Source organism: Arctopsyche grandis, chromosome 7, assembly GCF_051622035.1.
Source record: "Arctopsyche grandis isolate Sample6627 chromosome 7, ASM5162203v2, whole genome shotgun sequence".
NCBI classification, from domain to species: Eukaryota; Metazoa; Arthropoda; class Insecta; order Trichoptera; family Hydropsychidae; genus Arctopsyche; species Arctopsyche grandis.
In genome coordinates, this window is record NC_135361.1 from 23,221,874 (window position 1) to 23,233,376 (window position 11,503).

General features: G+C 30.1%; 1 protein-coding gene and 1 long non-coding RNA gene across 5 annotated transcripts; both read right to left on the bottom strand.

The window, feature by feature from the left end:
• Positions 1-1,909: 1,909 nt before the first annotated feature.
• Positions 1,910-3,292, bottom strand: LOC143914685 (uncharacterized). The gene is made up of 3 exons (XR_013260845.1): positions 3,224-3,292; positions 2,558-2,690; positions 1,910-2,402 (listed from the first exon to the last, which is right to left on the bottom strand). It is a non-coding gene; the product is annotated as an uncharacterized LOC143914685 (long non-coding RNA).
• Positions 3,293-4,033: 741 nt separating this feature from the next.
• On the bottom strand, positions 4,034-11,115 carry LOC143914350 (lysosomal alpha-mannosidase-like). 4 transcript variants are annotated; one of them, XM_077434537.1, is made up of 23 exons: positions 10,336-10,362; positions 10,152-10,265; positions 9,865-9,984; positions 9,665-9,767; positions 9,518-9,599; positions 9,258-9,443; positions 8,981-9,186; positions 8,774-8,910; positions 8,563-8,696; positions 7,424-7,634; positions 6,951-7,023; positions 6,764-6,884; positions 6,588-6,681; positions 6,419-6,509; positions 6,128-6,348; positions 5,925-6,058; positions 5,761-5,839; positions 5,575-5,693; positions 5,352-5,503; positions 5,144-5,268; positions 4,950-5,076; positions 4,619-4,734; positions 4,034-4,547 (listed from the first exon to the last, which is right to left on the bottom strand). In XM_077434537.1, the coding sequence occupies exons 3-23, from the start codon at positions 9,967-9,969 to the stop codon at positions 4,074-4,076; spliced, it is 3,090 nt and encodes a 1,029-aa protein (XP_077290663.1). In that variant the 5' UTR covers positions 9,970-9,984; positions 10,152-10,265; positions 10,336-10,362; the 3' UTR covers positions 4,034-4,073. The 4 variants fall into 4 exon arrangements, with proteins under 4 accessions (XP_077290663.1, XP_077290664.1, XP_077290665.1 ...); XM_077434538.1 differs by having other exon boundaries at positions 4,037-4,547; positions 10,144-10,265; XM_077434539.1 differs by lacking the exons at positions 10,152-10,265; positions 10,336-10,362 and adding an exon at positions 11,045-11,115 and having other exon boundaries at positions 4,037-4,547.
• Positions 11,116-11,503: the final 388 nt, after the last annotated feature.

Consider the following 11,503-nt stretch of genomic DNA (forward strand, 5'->3'; position numbering starts at 1 on the left):
CAACGAAAATAATACACACATCAATTATACATAAAAAAAATACATTTGAACATAAACATAAATACATCCATACATAACATAAAAAACAGCATTTAATAATAACAGATAAAGTAAAAATATCAAATAAAAAAATATATAGCATAAGGAATGCCTTGCACCTACAGGCAGTTTCAATAAATATGTAAGAAACAACTACAAATACAAAACATCCCTGTAAGGCCCAAATGGAAGAGATATCTCTGATATATAATATATATCAGAGATATTCATTGATATCTCTGATATATAAGAAATTATATATCAGAGATATCAATGAACACATTATAAATTATAAAAGCAAGATATGTATACACTCATACCTGTAAAAAGTAACTTCTAGAATAAATCAAACTACTAGATTCTTTCTAAACCATTGTTGCGCTTTTGCTCCTAAAACCTGGCCCCGATGAAAAGTTGGTAAGCCTAGAGAAAGTCAATTAAGCAACATCAGAATCCGTCCTCTATTCCGCAGTACACCAGCAGCAAGCTGCACATGCTAGAAAATATTCTCCTTTCACATTTTAATTATGTGTATGATCACAATAATTTATATCTAAAAGCCGTTATAAAGAGAGGTATAGACGGTGTGGGTGTATTTATATTAACTTGCTAATATTTAAATACAAGAGAACCGAAAACCGGAACTGAACCGATATTTAATTTTTTTACCTGTCCCTGTATTCTACCACTCAAATCTTATATACATACATACATACATACAAAGTCTCTTTCGAAATTATATATAAGATGTATGTTTAAAATACACACTTTCATAGTAATAGTGATCCACAGTTTTAAGCCATCCGACGTCATAATGTGTGTGAGGTAGCAAATGAATGTTTATAGCTTCACTTTTCGTAGGTTGAAAGGACTACAAATGCACATATTTAATATAAATATGTATAATTTCGAAAGAGACTTTGTATGTATGTAACCTTCGTTCGTTGGTTCGTAGACGACACGTTCGATTTATTTTTTTTTCAATTCATAGGCGCCGATTCGGTTTTTTTCGATTCAAAGGATTCGAAGTCGCTAGATACTGGTATACATATAATTTCGCAAGAGATAGTATATATGTTTGTTTTTTTGTGACAGTCAATTTAATAAAAAAAACAAATGAGTATTCAAATAAATTTATATTTATTTATTTATCGTAGTTTTATAAAATAAAACTATTCAAATAAATTTAAAAAATTGTTTACTATTAGATTAGTCATGTTTAAGCGGTTTATATTACAAATATTGAGTGAAGCCGGGTAAAACCACTAGTTGTTAATAAATTATACATTGTTTGAATATTATTATGTTTCATTTTACAATTGAATCAAATGATTTGTAATAATTACGTTCGTTTATATCAGTACAATTCAAGCCGGCAACTGTACATAAAATATTCTTTAGTACATTCTGTACGGCAGTACGAAACATATTCTTTAGTACGTTCTGTATGGTCACGTTCATATCTTCCGTAATATGTAGGTGACCCAAAGCAGCAGTAGCCGACATCTATTCATATTATACACAGCAGTACATGTCACGGAAACGTATCAAGTAGAACCGATTTTCTTTGGCCATTGTGAAAATATTCACGTATGACGTGATTTCATAGTGGCGTGTGCCTATGTATACTAACGAAAATGTTGTCATTTGTATATGAATATTTTCGGAAACGTCATATTATGATAATATTGACTCGATGATACCACGCAAGCGATATTGCGCCATATATGTAGTTGCGCCCTGTAATATGTATGTAAATCGATTTTGCCTTGCACTCGTTTAAAAACAAGTACAAACGTACCAAAAACGGGTGGTGCTGTATAGTATTGTTGCGTAGGGGTGGGTGGAGGATCCAAGTAAAAGGCCAACAGTCGTTTCACAGCATTTATTGATGATTAAGGAGATACACGCAGTGTCACTGCTAAGTCCATAATGAATTATATCGCCTACGTACCGCCTTATAAAGGGTAGATCTCTCAGGACGCTTAATCTGTTTACCTGTTGTATAGTCACGTATTCGGATATGTATTTCCAAGACATTGGGTCTTCCCGTACCGATTCTGAGAAATAACTAATAACGGTCATTGTTTAGCCTAAATGCACTTAGAGTCCAGATATAATCTTTGGAAGTAAGTGCATGCATTTAGTTAACCGATAACAGATATCCGTTGGTCCAAGTACAATTCGCTCAATCCACGGCGTACGTAACAGTATGAATAGTAGTAGTCTTTTCCGTGTCGAGCTATTGACGTGCAGTGCTGGATAATATAAACGGATATTAAATCATTTCGGCGCACTATTTTTATTTGTTTTGATAAATATAAATACGAAAAACATCGTAAATATTTTGATGAATTTTCATGCTACAAATAAATATATCAATTTTTAAATAAGATTAAGGTTAACGTTCAAGTATGATAATATAGTCTGTTGGTTTCAATCACACTCTAAGATTAAGTGCACTAGTTAAATATGAAAATGCATATTTTACTTATGGATGAAATATAGTATTACTTACATATATCGTAGCCACGTGTTTGATTATGTTCGTTAACGTTCTCATTGAGTCTTGCCTCAATTATGTAAAAATATAAATATAGAAAAGGCAATAAACGATAATATCTTCATGATGTTTGTTGCTTAAAGTCAGTCTGTAAATAATAAAATAATATGCATATATATAAGATGATATTAATAATATTCCTAACTTAAAAAATATAAATTGTTTCAAAATATTGGCGTAATATATTAAAAAGACATCTTATTTATGTTTATAAGTAGTTTTTTTTTAATTACCATTAAGTTATGGAAGCAATTTGAATTATTGTCAAAGAAGACAACTCCTTATTATTGTCAAAGAAGGAACACCTTAAATGATTTAAGCTTGTGTATCATTCAGAGGTTAATTTATTGACCCCAATTTTTCAGTCAAGTTCAACGGATAACGTTACTTGATGCATTTCTTGGCAATTTATCCAAATTCATTGAATTTAGCTTTAGTCCAATGAATTGTTTGTTTTATTACATGTTAATAAATTTGTATCAAAGCTCAAAAAAATTAGTAGTGAATTTATTAAATCATTATACCAATAAATTTTAAAACGTGTATATTTATTACATGTATACTAATAAAATTTTATAAAACTAAAATATAATTTATTTCATGTATACTAAAAAATAATACCGTGTAACTACTACTTGAAAGAATTCTATCAAGACTGGTCCATTATGTTTTAAAGTTCACGACACAACTGATTTGTAATCGGTTGAATGAACGGAAAGTACGACATTAATAATACAACATATTTTACGTTGATTCTCAACCTTTTTGAATATTCAAACATAAATAAGTGGCAGAATCTCTGTTGAATTCATTCCCGTTGTAGTTTTATTTGAATTTTTGAACCACATACTGTCAGTTCTGGTTCAATTAGTTTTTGATTAGATTAACTCATGAAGTATGTGGTTCAAAATAACTGTATGTAATAACTGTATCAATACGATTACGGTCGTCACAAATAATACAACTCGTTGATAAAAATTATTCAATTTAAATGGATATAATAAGTGGAGGTAATTTTAGGAAATGGGTCAACTTTTTTATGTACATACATATTTAAGTAATATTATAATTATAACTTATGTCATTTGGATCCTTACGGAAGAACTAAATACATATAACCAGTGGGGTGGGATAGTCAGAGCCGGTCCGTGGGGCAGGCTGTACAGGCAGTCGCCTGGGGCGCCAAAAACCAAAATTTGTCAAATGATGATAAAGTATTCGGTATCATTGAATAGTCTGATGCCAAAATTTATATAAAAGTAATATTCCAAAAAGCATTTTAAAACATCACAAATGTAGTTTTTTTTATTTATGTTTAAAATTGCAACATATTAAAATGCACAATGGAAATCATTAACACAGGTTAAAATTCAAAGCGAATGATTTCTCGCCTTTCTTTTGTTGGATCGGTAAATAAATGAAACAAAAATTCGTTTTAAATATGATTATTTTTATTAATAAATGATTTCATTCATAAATGTTTCGGTACTGCTTCAATAACAAAAGACTTAATTTCCATTGCATTCAAAGTGATCCGAATTTCTTTTGTATTCCTCGAATCGATATTTGAGGATTGGTTCCGAATCATATGAGTGAATGCACGTTTTGAATCCAACATACAATAATTGACCGAATTCCTATTGGAAGAACATTGCTTGTTGTATATTTCGTTGAAATTCTCAGCTATTATTTCAGAAGATTTCCAATTTAATCTTTTCGCTTCGTTTGAAAATTGATTGGCGGGTAAAGTCACTTCTTTAATTGAAGATATCGTAAATCCAGATAAAAATTCTTCCAAATCAACTGTTACAGACTTTGAGAGATTATTTGGATCGTCTGTTTTTTGGAAATAGTGTTCCAATCTCAATAAAATGGACCCTTCTTTCCACGGTTCTAACGTCAAAAGGTGAACATTATCTGGCAACTTTGCTATAATACCTCCATACTGTAAAAAAGTATAATATGTAAATAAATTTCATACAAATTACATCTAAAATTATAATGAATGATACGTACCACATTATTATTATTGATCCATTGACTGAATGGAATCTTTTCAGCATCCGAAATCAATATGATCGGCTGTAGAAGTTTCTTCAAAGCCAGTTGCCTACTATATATTAGTGGTGGTGCTAAAAATTAATAAAAACAATTTACACACATAGCTGTGTTTTTAATCAAAACAAATAAAAACATAACATATATCGCGAGAAATAGGATAATGAGATTATCTATATCTTTTATGAGAGTATTACAGATATACATATGTATAATATTTGAAGTGTTTGATATGATTGTGAAAAACAAACGTTATCTAAATCTTGTTTGGGTATATTATAAAACTCACTCTCTTGATCTGAATTTCCGATGACTAAGTAATGTGTTCCCCTAGCAACTAGTCCTATTCCATTTTCAGATTCGTCTAACGCTTCTCCAACTCCAAATCCGTCATCTTTTAAAAGTCTTCTATGAACCTGTCAATACAATTATATGAAATAATGTAATTTTTTAAAATACATTCATGAATTTTTAATTGCTTACCATCAGTTCAAGCTGTCCATCTTTCAAAGAACTGCCACCTTGAGCTCTGTCTGTGATTAAATATAACTCTCGTTTAGAGGCATTGTCCTTGATTGACATCATAGAAACGACAGGGTAATAATTTCCTATTTGACATTAAAATTTTATAATAACTCCTCTCAATAATGTGTATATTTGAATATATTGTATATGTATTTAAAATAAATACCGGAAACTGGTTCATCTAGTTCGACTTCCCATGTAGGCCTTTTATTCAGAATTCGTTTCAACATTTGCCTTCCACTGGAATCTGTATAGAATGAGCTATCAGTCTTGAAATCTGTTGAAAATCGTGTTATGACTTCTTTACCAGTTTTATCTCTGAAATTTGACAAAAAATTAAAGATTAAAACCTTTTTTTTAATTATCAGCAAAATTTATTTCATATTTACTCAATTGGAATTGGTCCCACTGTCCATTCAATTTCAACATGTTTTTGACCACGATATGTTCGTATAATTTGGGTTGTCCAATTTGAGAAATGTTGGTGGACTTCACTTACTATATCAGACTAGTAAAGAAATATGATTAAAAGATGCATTCACATGGATGTATTCGAATATTTAAGTGAAATTTACCGTTAAAAATCTATTAACAGGTCGGTTGAAAGAGATTGGATCTTCGGTTTTAGGTCTGAAAACGTATGCTCCAGAAGCTCTGTATTTGAATATATTAAGTTAATAAATTACTGAAACTTAAATTATATAATAAGATTCACTATATACATTTTTAATCATATTACCTTTCACCACTTTTATCCGCTCCTTCGTAATACAGCATTTCTTGAGATAATGGAAAATCTGTTGTCACTCCATTGTCTGTGAAAGATATACTGCTCACTAATCCAGTATTTGAATCCAAGTTTACTTTGATGAACTGAAATTAAAATTTCGTATTGTAAAATATGTTCAATTCCTACAATACGTATTCTTGTATTTTGATTGCCTCATTTTCGATATCTCTGCTTTCGTATGATTGCTCCGTTTTTTGAACTCCATCATCATCATTAGACAATCCTTTGTTATCTATGTAATACGATTTGAATCCCAGAGCTGGTATATTTTTAACTTCAAATATAAGTTCATGAGTGGCGTTCGATTTTATAATCTTCTTTCGATTCTTTAGATCATCTGTTAAAGGTTGTATCCAATGTTCAAGTAATGCACCTAGAATTATAATTGGAATTAAATTTATTTTAAAAATTCATTTATAATATATTGAAGTATTTTTAATTACCTGTTGCGTTTCTGATGGAGGCTATCTTTCCAATGCTCGGTATTCTAACTATATCACTCACTTCATAACCCAAAGGATTATAAAAAGTTAACTAAAAATCATGAGATGTTATTACTTGCAATTCGGGTGTAACATGCTTTGATTTATTTTTTATTAATAAAGAACGTACTATATAAGAATTTGAATTTTCCGAAATACTGCATTCAGTCTCATTGAGTTTGCATAGCTGCATTGAAATCTCTTCAGATGTTGCCATTAATTTACTATTATAAAAAAGTATTTTTAAGAAGCAATCATTAATGGTGCTTAATATATTTATAAAAAAATAGAACATTTAATAATTACTTTATAGCATTCTGGGAAACTTTCAAGCAATCTTGGATTCCGGCCTCTAATATCCTCGCATAATCATAAGCAACATGTTGCTTTTCAGTTCCGGTAATTGCATCGTGATGTTGCATTACACCTGTAATATCATGCACATTAATAATCATTCGTATGCATATATAATATGTTTAAAAAATAAAATTACCCATGGCAGATCTTAAAGAACGTAGTCCAGATTCGTCCGATGGATTCGTCATCGATTGCAGTTGTTTGCAAGCCTACAATTTTGTTACAATTTAAAAATATGTATAAATAATATTTTTTAATTCCATAATATTGTAACGTAGAGATTATGTGACTCGTCGGCTACTGGTTTACTAGCACTGATCACTTGATCGCACGTTCGGGCCAAAAAGGCTTCGGCGTATTAGCAAACTGTATACAACAGCCAATAAGGTTCCGCAACCCGTCGAACAATGATTTCTCCATGCTGAGAGTACACACTGTGTATAAATGTTCGGCGGGTTTGTTCAGAGCTTCATTCAGAGCAAGCTCGTCGACGGAACAATAATAAACTACCTCTACCACACTCACTGCGTCTTTGAGTCTGATTTTGGAAATACTCCTTTACGTCCACGCTAAAATATGATATAATTAATAAAATATGATATTACATACTTGTAGCATATTGTTTCCTCTTCTTTCGTAGTATTTTAACGTTGGTCTGGAAGTGAAGTAACCAGTCCAGAATGAGTGTGAATCACTTCCGTAGGGGAAAAAATCATCTTGTTTAGTTGGCCAAGTTGTGTTTGAATCGTGTAAAGATTTTATATAGCACGATGGTGTTGAATATATTAATTTCACTTCATTATGTCTTTCATTTACATATCTGTAATCGAAAATCGTATTAATCGTGGACAATTATTTAAAAAAACATATAACATACATATGTATACTCCTGGTATTTTAGAATACCAGGAGTATATGTATGTTGTACCTAGAGATAATAATAACATATTTAATTAATATATGTATATTCGTGAAGACCGATGGTGTATCGTATAATAAAAATAAATGATATTAGTGTTGTTTTCGCAAACTAGTTCCCGATTTCTTTTTTAGTTCTAATATCCAACCCCTGTTTCAGTTCCGATTCCTGTTTCAGTTCCAATTCCCGATTTCTGTTTCAGTTCCGAATCTGACTAATTATTGTTATTCGTGTTGTTACTTTATTTTATTTTTTCAAATTTATACCATGAAGGCCTAACAAGTAACCCCAATGCGCCTTATTGGTCAGAAACATTGTACATTTGATATAAGTATTATTAGATTCAAATTAAATAATATTCATATCAATTAATATCCACAGACACATCTATGGTCGAATTTGTAAATTTTCAGCATTTTATACAATTCGACGAAATTAGAGATTGCTGAAAACTCGAGATTTTGCGATAAAATGGGTAAGGTTGCCAATTTGCCGATCGACTTGGAGGAATCAGTGGGATTTTAACCCGTGACCACTTTGTTCAAAGCATTATATGCTAGCCACTAGTCTATTCTGCTTTATTTTAAATAATGTATCAATAAGTTTCCGAAACCACCCGTTGAAATTTCAACGGGCACAACACTAGTATTATACATATTTATATTATTATTATTGTAGCATAGTTACAAATATACAGTTATTGTTTGTTTATAGTAAAAAAATCTAATCAACTTCGATCAAAAGAATAAATTCGATATAATTGGTCGATGTACCCCTTTCAAAATCCATGTTTGAAGTACATAACTTATTGTCTTATGTACCTACTTACTTGATCAATTTATCCATGTTCTTGTACCACATTAGAGCATTTTGATAATAGAAGTCATCACCCATTGTCAAAATAATATTATTTGTTTTATAACTGTCAGCTTGATTTTTTACAAACTCTAAAAATTTTTCAACCTAAAAGTAATGCAAAGCCTATTATATATTATGAAATATTTTAAACGTAAAGATATAATATAATGACAATCCAATACCATTTGATCGACATTGTAATCGGGGCTGTTAACATCATCAATGATCGGATCATCAGAGCACAAAACATCAAAACAGAATCCAGGAGGTGGTGAATAATGATTGAATAAAACACCAGTCAACAAATCAGAAGGTGCTCCTAAAATTTCAGAACGTTTTAAAATGTACAAAAATTTTCAATAAAATTTTTGCCACTTCTTAAAAATCACCGATATCGTCACTTCCTCTCCAAATCATTTCGCATTCTTTTTCACTCGTTCGACGCTTTTTATCCTGATGATCTATCCTTACTAATAACAGTCCATCAAATCCTGCCACAGCCCACAAATTGGCCAATTCTCGAGAGTGTCCGAAAGGATCTATCTGCCAACCAGCTCTAGGTCGACCGCACTCTCCAAAAGTATCATTCAAGAATCTAGAAAATAATATGACTCAATATTCACTCAAAATTTAGATTTTTTTCAAGATTTGAACTTATGAAGATACCTTAAGCCCCAAGTGAGTTGATCTACAATACTATGATAATGGACACTGGCTTCATCGTTCATAGACCAAGCTCCACCAGCGAATTCCAATCTTCCTTCATTGACAAGTTGCTTTACATCCTCTCGTCTTTCTTCGTCCTGCTCTAGCCACCATTTTTCGAAGAACGCACTTTCAACGTATACAAATCTATAAATGGAAACAATAACAATAAATAGGAAGTCATCAAATACTAATCATGCACTCATTATATTTCTATTAACCGTCGTTTTGGATCTTTTAGAAGTTCATCGACAACAGAATCCAAAATATATTGTACACCAGCTCTTTGAGTTGAAGTTCGACCTGAAAGTAATTTTAATTAATAATTGCAGGTTTATTGTTACGGTTAATTTAAAAACTATACTTACTTCCATAGTAATACTGATCGAGAGTTTTAAGCCAGCCTACGTCATCGTGACTATGCGGTACTAAATGCACATTAAGTAAATCATTCGATGTGGGATGACATGACTGGAAAGCAATTAAAACTGTTATTGAATTTTATTTGTAATATAAATAATACAAGTTAATATATATGAACATAAAATATGTGTGCGTGTGTTTAAACCTCATATCCACATGTAGCTTTTTGCTGCTTGAAATTAGATCTATCAGGTCTCGCATTAATTAATCCGAAGAGTGTAACGTAAAGTAAAACATATAGCAGTTTCATATCGATAAAAATTTTCTGAAATTTTAATTAAAATATATTGAAAAAAAAAAAAAAATAAGATGAGATTATTTTTTATCTTAATTTTTGATTATCAACGAATTAATTTCTCTATTTGGCGATATATTTTGCAGTTATCTAAGTGATTATTTAATAAATAAACAAATAAATAAATACGATAAAACCCTTCAAAGCCAGAAATCCATCAGATTACAAAAAAATATATGCAATGAGTCTCCATTTCGAGAGGTTACATTTTTTAAGGATATTTTTAAACAAAAATCTCCCTTTTAAGGCATCTACAAAAATAAAGTTTATAATATACAAATACCAAATACAAATTATATATGTATAGCGAAAAATACGTACGACTTCTCGAACAATAGATTAACAACTAAATTTGAATACAAAATGCAATGATAAGCATAATTAGTAAACAAGTTACATATTACATAATGTGAAAATAATTCTAAATACACATTTAGTTGGGCAAATCAGCGATTTTCAACCCGTAAGACTTGAGTATTCGAATTTTATAATTATTATTAATTGGAATTGTACTCCATTTCCAATAATAAATAGAATCAATTTAAAATACATGTGCACATGTGAATACATTTTCATACATATGTATGTATTATAGATTAGCATATTCAGTTGTGTAAATTTTTCATTTATAATGTACATGCATCTAAATTATAGGGAAAAAAAAAATTTTCTGCGCTCAAAAATTGGTAGTATGTAGTACATAGTACATATCACATATTTGAATAACATGTCTTTATAATATTGTGTGTATGGGTATAAAATCTCTTTATAATCATTTATGTATTTGTTTGGATTATTCTAATTGCAATAATATTTTTGCGTAATTTTATTCTTTGTTTACATTGCATTGCTTTGATACCACATATGTACATATGTAGTAAATATATTTTGATATAAAAATTGCACATGACATTATTGGCTTCTACACATTTTAAAAAAACAACTAATACTAAATAGTTACCCCAATTAAAAATCAATTGCTTTTGCTTTGAAGAATTTTAGGGTATTGACATTAAATAAACTGTTATACCAAGTAAAAATACCAAAAGCAGAAGTTTGACCGAGATCAGGTCATTATTCTGCGAACGTGTATCGAATACTGAAATTCAAATTATTCAAATAAGAGTTTTGTTAAATTGAAACAATAGTTATCTGAAAACAATGCTTTATCAGATTTTAAAATATATAATACCATTGAAAGAATTATTGATCTAAGAGTCATAGTACGCGAATCTCGTCGAAGTTGATAACATTGTGTGTGTAATTTCAAAGAACAGATTGGGTCAAGCGGTGATGGTTCATTGGATGTATGTCATTGATAAAATGACGTATTTAATGTATTAAAAGCAGCGTAATCTTAATTCAAAACATTTTTAGCAAACATTATATTTAAGCTACTATTATTAAATTGGATTTATTTTTGTTTTGATAAGATTGAGTGTTTCATTGTAATAATGGTGTTGCATTTTCAATATTGATTTCAATTAAG